At 34.3% G+C, this 21331-nt stretch overlaps 1 protein-coding gene across 1 annotated transcript; it reads left to right on the forward strand.

The window, feature by feature from the left end:
• Window positions 1–225: 225 nt before the first annotated feature.
• On the forward strand, window positions 226–17746 carry LOC133611376 (uncharacterized). Its single transcript, XM_061968095.2, has 8 exons — window positions 226–775; window positions 2770–2853; window positions 4409–4519; window positions 7718–7822; window positions 7905–7988; window positions 8727–8798; window positions 11384–11641; window positions 17335–17746. The coding sequence occupies exons 1-8, from the start codon at window positions 665–667 to the stop codon at window positions 17530–17532; spliced, it is 1023 nt and encodes a 340-aa protein (XP_061824079.1). The 5' UTR covers window positions 226–664; the 3' UTR covers window positions 17533–17746.
• Window positions 17747–21331: the final 3585 nt, after the last annotated feature.

Below are 21331 nucleotides of genomic sequence, written 5' to 3' on the forward strand. Positions count from 1 at the left end.
ATCTTTTTCCATTTTTCATACATTTTTGAAAAAGCTCCAGAGAGAGGGCGTAAATATAAACGGAATACAATGATTTGCAAATCATTGTATTCCGTTTATATTTACATCCAACACAATTTCCCAACTCATATGGAAACGGGGTTTGTAAGTCAGAAGGGTGTAGCTGCCTATTGTAATCCTTGTTTTCTTCTCCATTGATGCTGAAGTATGTCACGGCTTTACCTGCTTGACTTGTTTTCCACCGGTCTTCAACCACAATAATCAGCGCGACGGCCCGGGGAGAGTGCAACTAACACACATGTTTATCATGTTTATTTCAACGGTCTCTTCTCGGAGGCGTTCTGCAGGTTCTGTCGGAATCTCCGCCAGCGGTAAAAGTTGCCTTTTGAGCGTTTGTTGGTGAAAGGGACGGCAGAGACGAGGTGGGCGTGTCCTTTCTTGGGTCTTGTATAAAAAGCTTGTGAAACCTGTTGGCACCTGGAATACTTTCAGTCTTTGTGTCCTCACCTTTAGACCACCGGAGGAGGGGAGAAAAAAAAAAAGAGCATTGATCCTCGCTTTTCTTCCCGGCACTCCACCTGCCGTCTTGCCCGGAAACAAAGAACTCTGCGAAATTTTAGTTTTCCGTTTTGGGGATTTTTTTGGGGGGCGGGGGGGGGTCAAGATGATGCAGGAGGTGTCGGTCACCGTGTCTTGTGACGAGCAGATGTCGGAGCAGATGACGGAGGAGGAGATTCTGGCCAGTCTGGTGGCAGAAACTGGACCCATCTTTCCGGTAAGGACCCTTATACCACCTACATTTCCTTGTTGTGATTACTGGAGGTGTAATTAGTCAGCTGCACCTGCTCAGGTAAGTCCAAAAATAACACAACAGTGTTTTCAATGAATAGACATGACATCATCGTTTGCATGCAGAACTAAATGTTATATCTTCATTATTATTATTATTATTATTATTATCAATATGTTGACTTACTTGTGCATATAGTGTAACAAAAAGCAATTTCAAATAGATTTATTATAGTATTTGTATTATAATCACTGCATGTTCCCTAATTCTAAGATCCATCCATTTTCTACCGTTTGTCCCTTACAGGGTCGCAGGGGGGTGCTGGAGCCTATCTCAGCTCATGCAAATTAATTAAAACAGATTTAAATCAAACTACATGTTACATATAACAAATGATAATTTAAAAAAGTGTTTAGACTTAGACTTAGACAAACTTTAATGATCCACAAGGGAAATTGTTCAACACAGTAGCTCAGCTACAATGATGGAAAGTGTAAGGATGGAAAGGACAAATAGACTAATATAGCGATAAAAAATCCAACATATATACGAATGTATAAAAGTTAAAGTTAAAGTACCAATGATTGTCACACACACACTAGGTGTGGCGAGATTATTCTCTGCATTTGACCCATCACCCTTGATCATACATAATATGTGTACATATATGTGTACATATTCATTTAAATGTGTTAAATCTAATCATGTTATTCACATTTAGATTTTTCTTATATATTTAAATGTATTATTTATTGTTGGTATGGTATGGTACGGAGCCCCTAAAGGGACATGGGGGAAATTTTATTTTTTATATTTTTTTTAGACATGTATCTCATGCCAAAAAAAAAATATATATATATAGATATATATATATAAATGTTTTAATTTTTTTTTATAACTTTATTAAAAGTTTCTTGTGCGCACGAGATACATGTCAAAAAAAAAAAAAAAAAAAACTAGAAAAAATAATTATAAAAAAACAAAATTCCCCCATGTCCGTAGTATGGTATTTAAATGTGATGCAAATAATCCTATTCAGGATTACATTTAAAAATAGATATATTTGAATCTGAAACATGTAAGGCAATAAATCATATTATTCATGTTTAGAGTCTTTTAACATATTTTTAAAAACACTTTTGTTTAAAAGTAAAACAATGAATACAATAACTATTTGATTAAAACAATGTATTATTGGTCAACACATGAGCAAAAGTATCACAGTAAATATGCCAGAATTATCTACAATAGCTACATTTAATCTGTTGTCCTAATATTATTTACATTTTTTTACGTTTAAAAAAAAATATATTTTTACACCTCTTTATTTAATTGTTTATATTTAAAAGTAATATAATTACTCAGATTGTTAACAATATATAATACACATATTAAAATTATGATTTGTCCATATGTTGTTAAATATTGAAAATGTATCCAAATATTCCATATTAGATATTACTCAAAATACTAAAAAATAATTTAAGAACATACGTTGTATTTCAATTTAGAGCAACATTAAGTGTGGTAGTCAAAAAGGTTAAGTATTGCAATGGAATGTATTTAGAAATAAAAAATGGACGTATTATTAACGAATGATATTAAAATGTATCTTTATATATTAATAATACATCAAATATACAGTATTAATACATTGAGGTATTTTTAGATGAGTTGGGTGTGGAGGAAGTCACTAAAAACTAATTTGGGGTGTGTACACTGGAGATGGTCCAGCATCTGAACACAAAATATTCCAGAACAATTAAAGCTAAAAGAAATAAACTTCATGTTTTCTTCCATTTCCACTGCCTGTCCCAATACTTTTGTCCACACAGTGTCATTTGAAGGCGTTATCTCGCTCCGATCCTTATCTTCATCTTTCACGTCTCGCTAATTCGTCCTATCTGCCAGAGAATGATCTTTTTTTTCTTTCTTGCCAAGTCCCGACGATGTCATTAATTGTCTCTTTTGTCCCTCAGGAGGTGCCGACCAAAAAAGCCAAACTGAAAGAAAGCCGTCTGCAAATAATGGAAGACGAGGAAGACCACTTGAACAAATACCAGGTCAGGCAGTGTTGAACTCCCTTTACAAAAAAGTGACCTATTTAAGAGAAGACTGAAAATGTGTCCACATTGTTGGGTCTTAGGGTCTTTGTCCTTGAAGTGATGACGTTCTCTAACTCACTCTTTTTCAACCTTTTTTGAGCCAAGGCGCATTTTTTTCTTTGAAAAAATCCAGAGGCACACCACCAGCAGAAATCATTAAAAAAATGAAACTCAGTAGACCAGAGGTGCTCATTATGTCGATCGCGAGCTACCGGCCGATCTCGGAGGGTGTGTCAGTCGATCACCAGCCAGGCATTAAAAAAATAGTCCTAAAAATGAGCGATCATAAATCTTCACTATGACGTCACTTTTGTCACTTGATTGACATTCACGGCACCCGAGGGTCTTCTGAGATGACGCTGGCTGCTGCCAGCTCATTAAAATTACCGACTGGAAGGCGAGAAACACTTTATTTCCGTACCTGTCGTCAAAACTCCAAAGACCGACTGCATTAGTTGCGCTAACAAAATAAGAGTTTCAGAAAGCTGGCGCGCACAAGCTAGTAAGCTACGGAGTTTGCCGACAATGTATTTCTTGTAAAGTGTATACAAAGGAATATAGAAGCTGGACAAATAAGATGCCAAAAACCAACCACTTTCATGTGGTATTGGACAGAAAGGAGGACTTTTTTTCTCCTCCATTCAAAAATGTGGACGTATCAGCACCACTGTCTGATTCCAATCAATGCAAGTCATCAGAATCAGGTAATACACCAACTTATATTCTTGTCTTCATGAAAGAAAGGAATCTATATGTGTTAAACATGCTTGTATTATCTTTAAACACCTTTAACTTGTTAACAATATTAACTATATGTGTTAAACATGCTTGTATTATCATTAAACACCTTTAACTTGTTAACAATATTAACTATATGTATTAAACATTCTTGTATTATCATTAAACACCTTTAATTTATTAACAATATTAACTATGTGTTAAACATGCTTGTATTATCATTAAACACTTTTAACTTGTTAACAATATTAACTATATGTATTAAACATACTTGTATTATCATTAAACACCTTTAATTTTTTAACAATATTAACTATATGTGTTAAACATGTTTGTATTATTATTAAACACCTTTAACTTGTTAACAAAAATATATATTTCATAAATAAGTAAATATAAATTATATATACAGTATATGAATGAGGTAGATCCCCACGACTTGATCAATTGAAAAGTAGCTCGCCTGCAGAAAAAGTGTGAGCACCCCTGCAGTAGACAATAAAAAATCGTTGTCACAATTGTTGGATTTTTAGCATATTTAAGTTGTTGCTATCTTTTTTGTGTGTGGACATTGTTGATTTTCATGTCATGTACGGATGTACTTTGTGGACCCTGTCTGCTCCACACGCTGTAAGTCTTTGCTGTCGTCCAGCATTCTGGGGTTTTTTTTTACTTTGTAACCAGTTCAGTTTTAGTTTCGTTCTGCATGGCCATCCCACCAGTGTGCCGTGGTTAAAAAACACTGCTCTAACTGCATGTTTGCTGTCCTTTCTAGCTGGAGAACCGTCGTCTTCAGCAGGCCAGCCTCCGCCTGGAGCAGGAGAACGACAATCTGGCCCACAAGCTCATAACCAGCAAGGTGGCCCTCAGGAGCGCCCTGGACAAGGTTTCACTTTCTGACGCTTCTTACTCAACCTGCATCTGATCTTAACTTAACACACAACCCAGTCAAAGTACAGTTAAAAAATGCAAGTAAATGTAAATCAAATATAACAATTATGTAAAGCAAAAGCAATAAAATATGTTATTTATCTTAGAGTAAAATATTTTAAAAAGCAGAAGTGATTAAAATCTAAGTAAAAAAAAATTCAACTAATTAAACATAGGTTAAAAACTCCTAACTAAATGATGAATAAAACACAGCAAAGTACATGTGAAATATAAGTTTAAAAAAATACAAGTAAAAGTAAATTAAGTATTACAATTATGTAAAACAAAAGCAATCGTTTTTACTTAAATAAAAGTAAAACATTTAAAATGTAGAAGTAAAGTAAAAAAAAAAAAATTATACTAATTAAACATATGTTAAAAAGCTACAACTAAATAATAAATTAAACACACCTAAAGAAATATAAGTTAAAAAAAAAAGAAGCAACTAAGTAAAATTCAATTTTATTAAAACAAAAGCAATATCTTTTAACTGAAAGTAAAACATTTTAAAAGGAGAATAAACGTGAGTAAACACCCATACAATTAAACATAACTTAAAAGCACTTAGCTAAATAATTTGTCTAATTTAAATATGAGTTTAAAAATGCAACTAAGCAAACATAAAACAATATCAAATGCAATGAAATAAAGTAAATGCGAGTAAAAACAATCCACAAAGTAAAAAAAAAAAGAAGAAAAAAAGATACAGGCAAATCAATGTAACTAAACAAATACTACTATAGTAGTTTGAAAATAGACATAACAATGTAAAAAGTTAAAAACACTTAAGTTTAAGTAAATGTGAATATATGTTTAAAAAATTCAACTAAGTTAAAGTAAATCATATATTACAATTATGTGAAGCAAAAGCAATATTTTGTTTTGTACTTAACAACTTAAAAGTAGAAGTAAAGGAAACATAAGTTAAAAAAAAATAGTAAACATAAGTTAAAAAATGCAACTGAGTAAAATTCAATCAAATATTACAATTATGGAAAGCAAAATGAATAACTAGTTTTACTCAACTAAAAGTGAACCGTAACTCAAAAATGCAACTGATTAAAGATAAGTTAAAAACATTTAACTAAATTTAAACATGCAACTAAGTAAACAAGCTGAACACACTTTACTATATAATAAGTCAAACACAGTGAATGTGAATATAAGTTTAAAAAAAAATGCAACTGGGGAAAATTAAATCAAATTATGTAAAGCAAAAGCAATATTTTTACTTGTAATGTAAAACATTTCTAAAGTTAAAAAAACATAAGTAAAACATGCAACCAAGTAAATATAAAAGTTAAAGTTAAAGTACCAATGATAGTCACACACACTAGATGTGGTGAAATGATCCTCTGCATTCGACCCATCACTCTTGATCACACACTGGGAGGTGAGGGGAGCAGTGAGCAGCAGCGGTGGCCGCGCCCGGGAATCATTTTGGTGATTTAACCCCCAATTCCAACCCTTGATGCCGATATAAGATTAAAACACTTAACTAATTAATGAATCTAACACAGTAAGTTAAGTAAAAATACCCCAAAGTAAACAAGAATAAAATATAAATAAGCAAGTAAACGTAACTAAAACAAATGCAGCTACTGTAGTTTCAAAATACACATGTACATTTTTAAAATGCAGCTAAGTAAACTTAAGTGCAAAGAAATACCGCAAAATAAATTTAGGTAAAGAAAGTACAAACATAAGTAAAAGACAACTAGCTCCTGTACAGTAAAAATCTATATATGAAAGACAAACAGGAAACATAAGTCAAATATTTTAACTAACTCAACCAAAAACAATAAAACTTAAACAACAAACTAAAGTAAATGAAGGTAAAAAAAATAAATTAAAAAAAAGATAGAAAACAACTACATAAGGTAAATTAAAAAAATTATCAAACAAATAGATAAATGGAACAACAAAGTAAAAATAATATAGGGGAAAAAAATAAAGGACTAATAGGTAAGGTAAATAAAAAAATATAAAAGTATATGTAGGTAATAAATAGTAAAGGACAACTAGGTAAGGTAAATAAAAAATAAATACAACAACAAAGTAAAAATAATGTAGGTAATCAAAAGTAAAGGACTACTTGGTAAGGTAAATAAAAATATATAACACAACAAAGTAAAGTAAATGTAGGTAATACAAGGTAAAGGACAACTGGGTAAAGTAAATAAAAAATAAATACAACAACAAATTAAAAATAATATAGGTTAAAAAATAAAGGACTACTAGGTAAGGCAAATAAAACATATATAACACAACAAAGTAAAGTAAATGTAGGTAATAAAAAGTAAACAACAACTGGGTAAGGTAAATAAAAAATAAATACAACAACAAAGTAAAAATAATGTAGTTTAGAAAATAAAGGACTACTAGGTAAGGTAAATAAAAAAATATACAACACAACAAAGTAAAGTAAATGTAGGTAATAAAAAGTAAAGGACAACTGGGTAAGGTAAATAAAAAATAAATACAACAACAAAGTAAAAATAATGTAGTTTAGAAAATAAAGGACTACTAGGTAAGGTAAATAAAAAATAAAGGACTAATAGGTAAGGTAAATAAAAAAAATATAAAAGTAAATGTAGGTAATACATAATAAAGGACAACTAGGTAAGGTAAATAAAAAATAAATACAACAACAAAGTAAAAATAATGTAGGTAATCAAAAGTAAAGGACTACTTGGTAAGGTAAATAAAAAATATATAACACAACAAAGTAAAGTAAATGTAGGTAATACAAAGTAAAGGACAACTGGTTAAGGTAAATTAAAAAAAATACAACAACAAAGTAAAAATAATGTAGTTTAGAAAATAAAGGACTACTAGGTAAGGTAAATAAAAAAATATACAACACAACAAAGTAAAGTAAATGTAGGTAATAAAAAGTAAAGGACAACTGGGTAAGGTAAATAAAAAATAAATAAAACAACAAAGTAAAAAATAATATAGGTTAAAAAATAAAGGACTACTAGGTAAGGTAAATAAAAAATATATAACACAACAATGTAAAGTAAATGTAGGTAATAAAAAGTAAAGGACAACTGTCATTATTATATTATATGTTTATTATAAGAAAATAAAGTGTATATTTAAAAGTAAGTGAAATAAAGAATGTAATGTTTTGACTCATGTTTGTTGTCAGGCGGAGGACAAGGTGGACACGCTCACCAGCGACCTCCAGCTGACACGCTGCCGTCTGAAGGCCGTGGAGGAAGAGAAGCAAAGGATGGACGATGAAGCGGCCATGGCGAGTACACGCCCTCATCTTCACCATCATCACCATCATCATCATCATCATGTAGAAGATATCTCCGTCTGTCTCTCTCCAGTTGAAGGAGGTGCTGCGGGGGGAGCTGGAAAGGGCGGAGCAGGAGGCCAAAAGGTCGTCGGGCATCATTGCGGACTACAAGCAGGTGAGAGGGAGGAGCCTTAGAGGTGGAGGAGGAAGTGGTGCGAATGTTTGTGTGTGTGTGTGTGTGTGTGTGTCTGGGGGGACATCGCTCTGTTTACACAGTCACCTTTAGGGGACCTCTGACGGTATGGGGACAAAAAAAACAGGTCCTCTAAAGGGAAACCTTTTTAAGTTATAGTCAGATCTATTCTGAAGATGCCTAAGTGATTTTTAAGCTTTGGCCCATAAAACATGTCTACTGGTTAGTTTGAGTGTGAGACATTTGCACAGCAGCCCCCTCATCGGGCTGTAGCTGGTACTGCACTCGCTGCTCCGCTCACACTTCTTCCACTTCCACCTGGTCCCCATAACGAAGGTGGTTTTCCTGCAGGAGACGTCGGCTAACGGGATACGAAAATAAGCTGTTTTTGTTTGTGACCATCTATAAATGGTCCTCAGTTGTCACGTGCAAATTTGTGTGAATTATGCAAAATGATTTAAATTTGGCCCCCATGAACCATATTAATGACCAGTAAGAATGATCAGCACATGACTTCATCAATCCAGAGATTTAAAGACGTGGGCAGTGGACATTTTACCAAAAAAATGTTATGCCTCCACAAGCTGTAGAAAGGGTGGTCCCCACAAGTCATGATCAAAAACTTGGTCCCCATTCCAAATGATAACCAGTGTGTGTGTGTGTGTGTGTGTGTGTGTGTGTGTGTGTGTGTGTGTGTGTGTGTCTGTGTGTGTGTCTCAGATCTGCTCTCAGCTGACAACACGACTGGAAAGACAACAGCAGACACACTCAGAGGAAGTCCAGTCGCTCAAGGTGAGACGCTCACTTCCTGTACGCTTATATGGCTGAAAACTGTATCACGATTGAAGTGTTTTGTATCGGTCGATATCGATATTTTTTTAATTTTTTTTATGACCTTTCGAAAATAAGGACGGGGAGTAGAGATGTCCGATAATGGCTTTTTTGCCGATATTCCGATATTGTCCAACTCTTAATTACCGATTCCGATATCGACCGATACCGATATATACAGTCATGGATATAACACATTATTATGCCTAATTTTGTTGTGATGCCCTGCTGGATACATTAAACAATGTAACAAGGTTTTCCAAAAATAAATCAACTCAAGTTATGAAAAAAAGTGCCAACATGGCACTGCCATTTGCTTTGTGAATCGTAACGCACACTTTTTATTTAATTTCAATATCCCACTGTTTTTCTCATAAACATACAAATGTATTCTAAAATATTTCAATATATGTATATATATATATATATATATATATATATATATATATATATATATATATATATATATATATATATATATATATATATATATATATATACAGTATATTTATTTATTTATATTATTATTTATTTTTTTATCTGCCTTTTTTGAGTTTTTATTATATAATTTATTATGTTTTCCTCCAATATTTCTATTCTCTTGACTTAAGTTTTTTTCCCCATTATATATTTTTCTATATATTATGAATTTTTTCTTTTCTTTTTCTTTTTTTTAATACTATGACATTTGCTTTGTAAATCGTAACGCACACTTTCAGTTTCATTTCAATATCAGGGCTGTTTTTCTCGTAAACATACACATGTATTCTCAAAATAATTTCAATATATATATATATGTATGTATATATATATATATATATATATATATATATATATATATATATATATATATATATATATATATATATATATATAGATCTTCAGCTCTCACTGGATCGGTTCGCAGCCGAGTGTGAAGCGACTGGGATGGGAATCAGCACCTCCAAGTCCGAGTCCATGGTTCTCGCCCGGAAAAGGGTGGAGTGCCATCTCCGGGTTGGGGAGGAGATCTTGCCCCAAGTGGAGGAGTTCAAGTACCTCGGAGTCTTGTTCACAAGTGAGGGAAGAGTGGATCGTGAGATCGACAGGCGGATCGGTGCGGCGTCTTCAGTAATGCGGACGCTGTATCGATCCGTTGTGGTGAAGAAGGAGCTGAGCCGGAAGGCAAAGCTCTCGATTTACCGGTCGATCTACGTTCCCATCCTCACCTATGGTCATGAGCTTTGGGTCATGACCGAAAGGACAAGATCATAGGTACAAGCAGGCCGAAATGAGTTTCCTCCACCGAGTGGCGGGGCTCTCCCTTAGAGATAGGGTGAGAAGCTCTGTCATCCGGGAGGAGCTCAAAGTAAAGCCGCTGCTCCTCCACATGGAGAGGAGCCAGATGAGGTGGTTCGGGCATCTGGTCAGGATGCCACCCGAACGCCTCCCTAGGAAGGTGTTTCGGGCACGTCCGACCGGTAGGAGGCCACGGGGAAGACCCAGGACACGCTGGGAAGACTATGTCTCCCGGCTGGCCTGGGAACGCCTCGGGGTCCCACAGGAAGAGCTGGACGAAGTGGCTGGGGAGAGGAAAGTCTGGGCTTCCCTCCTTAGGCTGCTGCCCCCGCGACCCGACCTCGGATAAGCAGAAGAAGATGGATGGATGGATGGATATATATATATATATATATATATATATATATATATATATATATATATATATATATATATATATATATATATATATATATATATATATATATATATATATATATATATATATATAATTCATTTATTTTTTGAGTTTTTTTAAATAATTTATTATGTTTTCCTTCAATATTTCTATTCTCTAGACTTAAGTTTTTTTCCCTATTATATATTTTTCGATATATTATGAGTTTTTTATTTTATTTTAATTTTTTTTAATACTATGACATTTGCTTTGTAAATCGTAACGCACACTTTTAATTTAATTTCAATATCATGGCTGATTTTCTCGTAAACATACACATGTATTCCCAAAATATGTATGTATGTATGCATATATGTATGTATGTATATATATATTTTTATTTTTTTGTTTGTTTGTTTGTTTTTTTAATATAATTTATTATGTTTTCCTTCAATATTACTATTCTCTCAAGTTTTTCTTCTTGTTATATATTTTTCTGTATATTATGAGTTTTTTCTTGTAAATTTACATACGTTTTTTCCTATCTCTACTTTATTCTTGCAATATACATACAGTATATTTTTAATATTGTCTTACTTTCTTAAAAAATATGTGACTCTATTCTCATAACTTCTTACTTGTAATATGACATACAGTACATAATATGTTGACTTTATTCTTGTAATAATTTATTTTCAACATGTGACCAAAAATAATTGACTGTATATTTCTAATATGTATATATATTCAGTATGTATAACAGTGAAATAACTACTCAGAATGTGCACACAGTGAGTTCCTGTTCACTGTAAAATTGGCTTCAAAATAAAAGCATGGGAGTATCGATTTAAATGTAGTTTCAGTTGACATGAAGTTCTGGTGGTCCTCACAGAGCACGCTGAAGTCGTGTCGCGCTGGAGAGTCGGAAGAAGAAGACGAAGACTACGACAAAATGTCCATCACAACACCGTCGCCGGTAGACGGCGTCCTGTCCTTCCCGGGCTGGAACAAGAAACATGGCGGTCTGAGTGAGGCGGAGCACAGGAGAGAAGAGCAGGAAAAAGCTTCCTTCAAGGCTCAGATCAGACAACTGGAGAAGGAGCTGGCTCAGACCAAACTACAGATGGTGCAGGCCAACTGCAGGACCCAGGTCACATGACACCCTCATTACCATACACTTTGTGGCGACAACACATTTATGTCCACTTTATGTCTAAAACACATTTACTGTATTTGGACGAAACGTTTATGTCGACAACCAATTATGTTGACAACCCGTTCATGTTGACATCAACAAACTGTTTATGTCGACAAACTATTTAGGTCGGCAACGCGTTGATGTTGGCAATACGTTTTTGTCAACAAATAATTTATGTCGACAACACATTCATGTCGACAACACGTTTATGTTGACAAACAGTTTTTGTCAACAACCCGTTTCTTGCAACACGCCGTTTATGTCAACAAACTGTTAAAGTCGACAACCCGTTTATGTTGACAAACAGTTTTTGTCAACAACCCGTTTCTTGCAACACGCCGTTTGTGTCAACAAACTGTTAAAGTCGACAACCCGTTTATGTTGCCATCAACAAACTGTTTATGTCGACAAACTTTTTAAGTCGGCAACGCGTTGATGTTGGCAATACGTTTTTGTCAACAAATAATTTATGTCGACAACACATTCATGTCGACAACACGTTTATGTTGACAAACAGTTTTTGTCAACAACCCGTTTCTTGCAACACGCCGTTTATGTCAACAAACTGTTAAAGTCGACGACCCGTTTATGTTGCCATCAACAAACTGTGTATGTCGACAAACTATTTAGGTCGGCAATACGTTGATGTTGGCAATAGGTTTTTTGTCAACAAATAATTTATGTCGACAACACATTCATGTCGACAACACGTTTATGTTGACAAACGGTTTATGCCAACAACCAGTTTCTTGCCACACGCCGTTTATGTCAACAAACTGTTAAAGTCGACAACCCGTTTATGTTGCCATCAACAAACTGTTTATGTCGACAAACTATTTAGGTCGGCAACGTGTTGGTGTTGGCAATACGTTTTTGTCAACAAATAATTTATGTCGACAACACATTCATGTCGACAACACGTTTATGTTGACAAACGGTTTATGCCAACAACCAGTTTCTTGCCACACGCCGTTTATGTCAACAAACTGTTAAAGTCGACGACCCGTTTATGTTGCCATCAACAAACTGTTTATGTCGACAAACTTTTTAAGTCGGCAACGCGTTGATGTTGGCAATACGTTTTTGTCAACAAATAATTTATGTCGACAACACATTCATGTCGACAACACGTTTATGTTGACAAACGGTTTATGCCAACAACCAGTTTCTTGCCACACGCCGTTTATGTCAACAAACTGTTAAAGTCGACGACCCGTTTATGTTGCCATCAACAAACTGTTTATGTCGACAAACTTTTTAAGTCGGCAACGCGTTGATGTTGGCAATACGTTTTTGTCAACAAATAATTTATGTCGACAACACATTCATGTCGACAACCCGTTTATGTTGACAAACAGTTTTTGTCAACAACCCGTTTCTTGCAACACGCCGTTTATGTCAACAAACCGTTAAAGTCGACGACCCGTTTATGTTGCCATCAACAAACTGTGTATGTCGACAAACTATTTAGGTCGGCAATACGTTGATGTTGGCAATAGGGTTTTGTCAACAAATAATGTATGTCGACAACACATTCATGTCGACAACACGTTTATGTTGACAAACGGTTTATGCCAACAACCAGTTTCTTGCCACACGCCGTTTATGTCATCAAACTGTTAAAGTCGACGACCCGTTTATGTTGCCATCAACAAACTGTTTATGTCGACAAACGTTTTAGGTCGGCAACGCGTTGATGTTGGCAATAGGTTTTTTGTCAACAAATAATTTATGTCGACAACACATTCATGTCGACAACACGTTTATGTTGACAAACACTTTATGTCAACAACCCGTATCCTGCAACACGCCGTTTATGTCAACAAACTGTTAAAGTCGACGACCCGTTTATGTTGCCATCAACAAACTGTTTATGTCGACAAACTATTTAGGTCGGCAACGCGTTGATGTTGGAAATACATTTTTTTGTCAACAAATAATTTATGTCGACAACACATTCATGTCGACAACCCGTTTATGTTGACAAACGGTTTATGTCAACAACCCGTATCTTGCAACACGCCGTTTATGTCAACAAACTGTTAAAATCGATGACCCGTTTATGTTGCCATCAACAAACTGTTTATGTCGACAAACTATTTAGGTCGGCAATACGTTGATGTTGGCAATACGTTTTTGTCAACAAATAATTTATGTCGACAACACATTCATGTCGACAACACGTTTATGTTGACAAACGGTTTATGTCAACAACCCATTTCTTGCAATACGCCGTTTATGTCAACAAACTGTTAGTCGACGACCCGTTTATGTTGCCATCAACAAACGGTTTATGTCGACAAACTATTTAGGTCGGCAACGCGTTGATGTTGGCAATACGTTTTTTGTCAACAAATAATTTATGTCGACAACACATTCATGTCGACAACCCGTTTATGTTGACAAACGGTTTATGTCAACAACCCGTATCTTGCAACACGCCGTTTATGTCAACAAACTGTTAAAGTCGACGACCCGTTTATGTTGCCATCAACAAACTATTTAGGTCGGCAATACGTTGATGTTGGCAATAGGTTTTTGTCAACAAATGATTTATGTTGACAACTCGTTTATATCGACAAACTGTTTATGTGAAGAATCGGTTCATACATAAAGTTTATTTTGACAACACGTTTAGGTTGACACACTACGTCGACAACACATTAATTACGACAATCCGTTTATGTCATCAACCCGTTTCTTGCAATACGCCGTTTATGTCAACAAACTGTTAAAAGTCGACGACCCGTTTATGTTGACAGTTCATTTACGCCACCAAACTATAATGTTGACAAACGGGTTATGTCAACAACCCGTTTCTTGCAACACAGCTGTTTTTGTCAACAAACTGTTAAAGTCGACAACTTGTTTATGTTGACAACACGGTTAGATTGTCGACAATCTGTTTGATAACAACCCATTTATGTTGACAACCAGTTTATACAGACAAATAGATATTAATGCTGTTCATCCATTTCTGCCGACAACTAGTTTGTGTCGACAATTTGTTCGGAATGACAACCCTTTTGTGTCGACGACCTGCTTAGCTAAGCAACCCGTTGGTGTCGACAATCTGTATATGTCTACAACCCATTTACTGTATTTCGACGACATGTTTATGTCGACCTTAAATTATGTTGACAACCCGTTCATGTTGACAATCAATTTACATCAACAAACTGTTTATGTCGACAAACTATTTAGGTCGGCAACATGTTGATGTTGGCAATACGTTTTTGTCAACAAATAACTTATGTCGACAACACGTTTATATCGACAAACTGTTTATGTGAAGAATCGGTTTATGTGAACAACTTGTTCATACATAAAAGTTTATTTCGACAACCCGCTTGGGTTGACACACTAAGTCGACAACACATTAATTTCGACAACCCGTTTATGTCAACAACCCGTTTCTTGCAACACGCCGTTTATGTCAACAAACTGTTAAAAGTCGACAGTTCATTGACCTACTTAGGTAAGCAACCCGTTGGTGTCGACAATCTGTTTAGGACAAAAACCTGTTTATGTTCACAACCCGCTGCTGTTGACTACCAGTTTATTTAGACAAATAGGTAATCATGTTGACAACCCCTTTATAGCGACAACTTGTTTCTGTTGACAACCTGTTTATGGCCACAAACTATTTTTGTCGACAGCGGCATCCTGTATAGTACAGACAAACTGTTTATGTCAACTACCCGTTTCTGCCGACAACTAATTTTTGTCGACAATTTGTTCAGAATGACAACCCTTTTGTGTCGACGACCTGGTTAGGTAAGCAACTCTTTTGTGTCGACAACCTGGTTAGGTAAGCAACCCGTTGGTGTCGACAATCTGTTTATGACAAAAACCTGTTCATGTTCACAACCCGCTGCTGTTGACTACCAGTTTATATAGACATATAGTTAATCATGTTGACAACCCCTTTATGTCGACAACTTGTTTCTGTTGACAACCTGTTTATGGCGACAAACTGTTTTTGTCGACTACAGCATCCTGTAGTAGAGACAACTGTTTGTCAACAACCCGTTTCTGCCGACAACTACTTTGTGTCGACAATTTGTTCAGAATGACAACCCTTTTGTGTCGACGACCTGGTTAGGTAAGCAACTCTTTTGTGTCGACAACCTGGTTAGGTAAGCAACCCGTTGGTGTCGACAATCTGCTTACGACAAAAACCTGTTCATGTTCACAACCCGCTGCTGTTGACTACCAGTTTATATAGACATATAGTTAATCATGTTGACAACCCCTTTATGTCGACAACTTGTTTCTGTTGACAACCTGTTTATGGCGACAAACTGTTTTTGTCGACTACTGCATCCTGTTTATCTAGTAGAGACAAACTGTCAACAACCCGTTTCTGCCGACAACAATTTGTTCGGAATGACAACCCTTTTGTGTCGACGACCTGCTTCGGTAAGCAACTTGTTGGTGTCGACAATCTTTTTAGGACAAAAACCTGCTTATGTTCACAACCCGCTGCTGTTGACTACCAGTTTGTATAGACAAATAGATCATCATGTTGACAACCCCTTTTTGTCGACAACTTGTTTCTGTTGACAACCTGTTTATGGCGACAAACTGTTTTTGTCGACTACAGCATCCTGTTTATAAAGTAGAGACAAACTGTTTATGTCAACAACCTGTTTCTGCCGACAACAATTTGTTCGGAATGACAACCCTTTTGTGTCGACGACCTGCTTAGGTAAGCAACCCGTTGGTGTCGACAATCTGTTTGTGACAAAGACCTGTTTATGTTGACAACCCGCTAATGTTGACTACCAGTTTATGTGGACAATACTAATATAGACAACTCATCTATTGACCAACTGTACAAGTCTCGGTCTTGCAATGTTATTCTTACAAAAAAGTGTCAAAACACACGATTTAAACGTTTTTGTCGACATTAAATGTAAGGGCCAAAGGGATCCTTTCTATTAAAAAATGGGTCTGTTTACGTCGACATTAGGGCTGCAACAACTAATCGATTAAATCGATTAAAATCGATTTTAATCGATTAAATCGATTAAAATCGATTTTAAAAATAGTTGGCGATTAATTTAGTCATCGATTCGTTTTATTTTTATTTATTTTTATTTATTTTTTATAAACCTTTATTTATAAACTGCAACATTTACAAACAGCTGAGAAACAATAATCAAAATAAGTATGGTGCCAGTATGCTGGTTTTTTTTTCAATAAAATACTGGAAAGGATAGAAATGTAGTTTGTCTCTTTTATCCGATTATTAATCGATTAATCGAAGTAAAAATCGACAGATTAATCGATTATAAAATTCATCGTTAGTTGCAGCCCTAGTCGACATGTAATGTTATTGGTAATGTCACCTTAAATGCTGTCTAGTTGCACAGTGTTAAAACAGTGACTTCCTGTTCAGTGCAAAGTAAGCTTCAAAATAAAAGCATGGCAATATCAACCTGCAGCTAACAAAAGGTACCTATTTTTAAAAATGACTTATTGGCCAAGATATGTGTCATTGTAGTCCAGATGTACAACAACATGAGCGCAGCGGGTAAGACCATAAATGGTCGTATCAGGCGGGTCGAGGGGCGTCGACATAAGCGGGTTCCACTGTAGAAATAATATTGTGTGGGTTGTAATAAGAATGTGTGGTGCAGGAGCTGGAGCACGAGAGAGGCATCCTGGCCAACGACCTCCAGGAAGCCAAGAACAACTGGATCAGCAAGGCCTTCACCTCGCTGCGTACGTCCGCCGACGGAGCTCCGACGTCAGGCTGGAGCCTCAACACCAGCTCCTTGTCTGGATGGAAGCTGTCATGGCCGCACAACAAAGACAGTCAAAAAGACACGAGCTGACGACAACACGCTAACGAACTAAGCTGTAATATACGTGATGTGCACCGGAGCCAACGTGGATCTTTTTTTTATATTTCTATGAGGGGGGAAAAGAGTGTTCGTACTCCGAGAATGAAGTTGTGATGTTTTGTACGTCAGCAATGATGATTGTCACGTGAGTGCGGAGACAAGTGAGAACAATAAAAGTGAGTGGAAAATTGCTGCCTGTCAAAAAGTAAAGATGTATGTTGCACACGTGCACAACTACTTAGACAGCACCTGCGGTTAGAAGTATACTTAGTAAATGCTGCTTTTCTCACACAAACTAAACCTCAATATAATTATAAAGTGTGTTTTTTTCTTAAAATTTTGTTTCAGTATTTTGATTTTATTCTCGTAAAAGATTAATATTAATTTAAATATTTTATAATTTTTCTTACTGTGTGGGTATATATATATATATATATATATATATATATATATATATATATATAAATACATATATACACATATGTACAGTATATATATATATATATATATATATATATATATATATATATATATATATACATATATGTGTATATATATATATATATATATAAATATGTATATATATATATATATATATATATATATATATATACTGTACATATGTGTATATATGTATTTATATATGTATAAATATATATGCATGGACATATATATATATATATACATGTTTATATGTATGTATACATACATAAAATATTTATGGTATATTATATATATATATAAACCTTTTTTCATTATATTTAGGAGTTTTTTTCATGTAACATACCGACTGGATTTTATTAATAATACAATTGTGTGTGTTTATACATTTATATAAAATTATTTATTTTATATATATATATATATATATATGTATATATATATATATATATATATATATATATATATATATATATATATATATATATATATATATATGTATGTATACATACATAAAATATTTATGGTATATTATATATATATGTATATATATATATATGTATACGTGAATAAAATATTTATGGTATATTATATATATATATATGTATATATATATATATATATATATATATATATATATATATATATATATATATATATAAACCTTTTTTCATAATATTTAGGAGTTTTTTTCATGTAACATACCGACTGGATTTTCTTAATAATACAATTGTCTGTGTTTATATATTTATATAAAAATTTTTATTTTATATATATATATATATATATATATATATATATATATATATATATATATAATTATATTTATTTACACACACACACACATACATATATATATATATATATATATATATATGTATATATATATACATAATGATTTATTTTACATATATTTTTTACCTCAGCAAGCAAGCATTTCCACACAAACACAAGATATATTAGTTTTCCGATTTTATTCTTTTAATATTGAGACGAATATTCCCCCAAACTTTTTTTTTTTACCTATAAATTACCTTTATTCTTTTAAATATCGTTACAGTATACTGATTGTATTTTCTTGTCATTTGACAAAATTGATCATCCAAAAACTAGTTATTGTCCGTTAAAATACGACTTTAAGCAAAATTTCACTTTTAGTCTTCTAATATGTCTCTTTTTTTCTCGTGATATGACGACAGCAGGGTTTCTCAACCTCTCTGACCTCAGGGACCCCGGGGCCCACTCAAATATTCACATTGAATGAGTACCCTTGATTTTAATCGTATTCAATAATTACATCTATTCTACTTAGTTTTACAACCTTGTCAAATAATATGAAAGCATGTGTTGATGACAGAGATGATTTATTTAACACATAAACATTGGGCTTAGGTCGGGCTGACTTGCAAAATAGGTACTAACAACATAAGAAGGGATTCGTAAATATATGACGAAAACTACCCATACAATAATTTTTTGCAAATTAATAAATGTTTCTTAATTTACTGTCAATAAAATTAAAGTGCAAATGAAAATACAGCTTCACCACTGTAGTCATAATTTTTGCACTTGAAAAACCTCTCTATGACCTTAGCTCCAGACTTCTTCTGTTCGTTTGATATTGTCATTACTGCCACAAGTGGTGGAAAAGTGTATTACAGCTGAGTACTGCTGCAACCCACAGCTGAGAAACAAATATTTTTTGGAAGCCCAACAATGGGCCCCGGCCCCAAGGTTAAGAAACACCGATGGCAGCATGTTCTTCAATCGAACATTTGTGTGGGATAAAAACTTTTTTTTCTGAATAATTTTTGAAGAAAGCATACAGCCCATTACTGGAAGGGGTCGAAATTTTGTGAATAATTGTATTTGGTAAGATTTTAGATATCATTTTAGTATTAAAAAAAACAAAAGATAAGTAATACAAACACTTTTTGTTGTGAACGTATGACTTTATTCTCCTAATATTTCACCATTAGCTTCTCGTAAACAGTAATATTCAAGTAAGTGCAAAAAGTGATAGTAGTAATGTTGTTGTTGTTGTTACGATAAAATATCACGATAAAACCTGTAGCTATTCTTACGTTTGATTAATTACCGCTTACAACGCACATTTATTATAATTTTTTTACTTTTGCGTCGCCATTACTACAAACCCCAAAACCAGTGAAGTCGGCACGTTGTGTAAATGGTAAATAAAAACAGAATACAATGATTTGCAAATCCTTTTCAACTTATATTCAATTGAATAGACTGCAAAGACAAGATATTTAATGTTCCAACTGAGAAACATGTTTTTTTTTGGCAAATAATCATTAACTTAGAATTTAATGGCAGCAACACATTGCAAAAAAGTTGGCACAGGGGCATTTTTACCATTGTTGAGCTCAGGCCCAGCGAAGCTGGCGGGGATTCTGGGTGTTGTTGATAAATGGCTTTCGCTTTGCATAGTACAGTTTTAACTTGCACTTACAGATGTAGCGACCAACTGTAGTTACTGACAGGTGTTTTCTGAAGTGTTCCTGAGCCCATGTGGTGATATCCTTTATACACTGATGTCGGTTTTTGTTGCAGTACCGCCTGAGGGATCGAAGGTCACGGGCATTCAATGTTACGTTCAGATTCTCTGGACCTTTTGATGATATTACGGACCTTAGACGGTGAAATCCCTAAATTCCTTGCAATAGCTGGTTGAGAAATGTTGTTCTTAAACTGTTCCACAATTTGCTCATGCATTTGTTCACAAAGTGGTGACCCTCGCCTCATCCTTGTTCGTGATTGACTGAGCATTTCATGGAAGCTGCTTTTATACCCAATCATGGCACCCACCTGTTCCCAATTAGCCTGCTCACCTGTGGGGTGTTTCAAATAAGTGTTTGACGAGCATTCCTCAACTTTCTCAGTCTTTTTTGCCACTCGTGCCAGCTTTCAAATGAGCTAATATTTGCAAAAAACAACAACATTTTTCACTTTAAACGTTAAGTATCTTGTCTTTGCAGTCTATTCAATTGAACATAGGTTGAAAAGGATTTGCAAATCATTGTATTCTGTTTTTGTTTACCATTTACACAACGTGCCAACTTCACTGGTTTTGGGGTTTGTATTTTCTTCTCAAAGTGAAAATTAAAAAACAAAACAGTAAAAGTCAACAAAAACGCCTAAAACTGCAAAAGTTGTATGGCTTTTAAAATACGATAAAATGGTGTTATCTTTGTTTACGCCTAACCGTCATGTACATGTCAGTGATGTATATTCCTATAGTGTACATACATACTGTATGTAGTTATTATGTTTGGAATGAATGCTGCCATGAAAGACAGAATTAAACATTCTTGCTTGATGACGTGAC

This window comes from Nerophis lumbriciformis, linkage group LG08 (assembly GCF_033978685.3).
Source record: "Nerophis lumbriciformis linkage group LG08, RoL_Nlum_v2.1, whole genome shotgun sequence".
Taxonomy (NCBI): Eukaryota; Metazoa; Chordata; class Actinopteri; order Syngnathiformes; family Syngnathidae; genus Nerophis; species Nerophis lumbriciformis.

What these genes read in the sequence shown, in the direction of transcription:
- LOC133611376 (XM_061968095.2), top strand. Translation starts at nt 665, where the DNA reads ATGATGCAGGAGGTGTCGGTCACCGTGTCTTGTGACGAGCAGATGTCG. An exon ending in AAACTGGACCCATCTTTCCG is followed by an intron (nt 776 to 2,769) that starts GTAAGGACCCTT and finishes TTTGTCCCTCAG; the next exon opens with GAGGTGCCGACCAAAAAAGC. An exon ending in TCAGGAGCGCCCTGGACAAG is followed by an intron (nt 4,520 to 7,717) that starts GTTTCACTTTCT and finishes GTTTGTTGTCAG; the next exon opens with GCGGAGGACAAGGTGGACAC.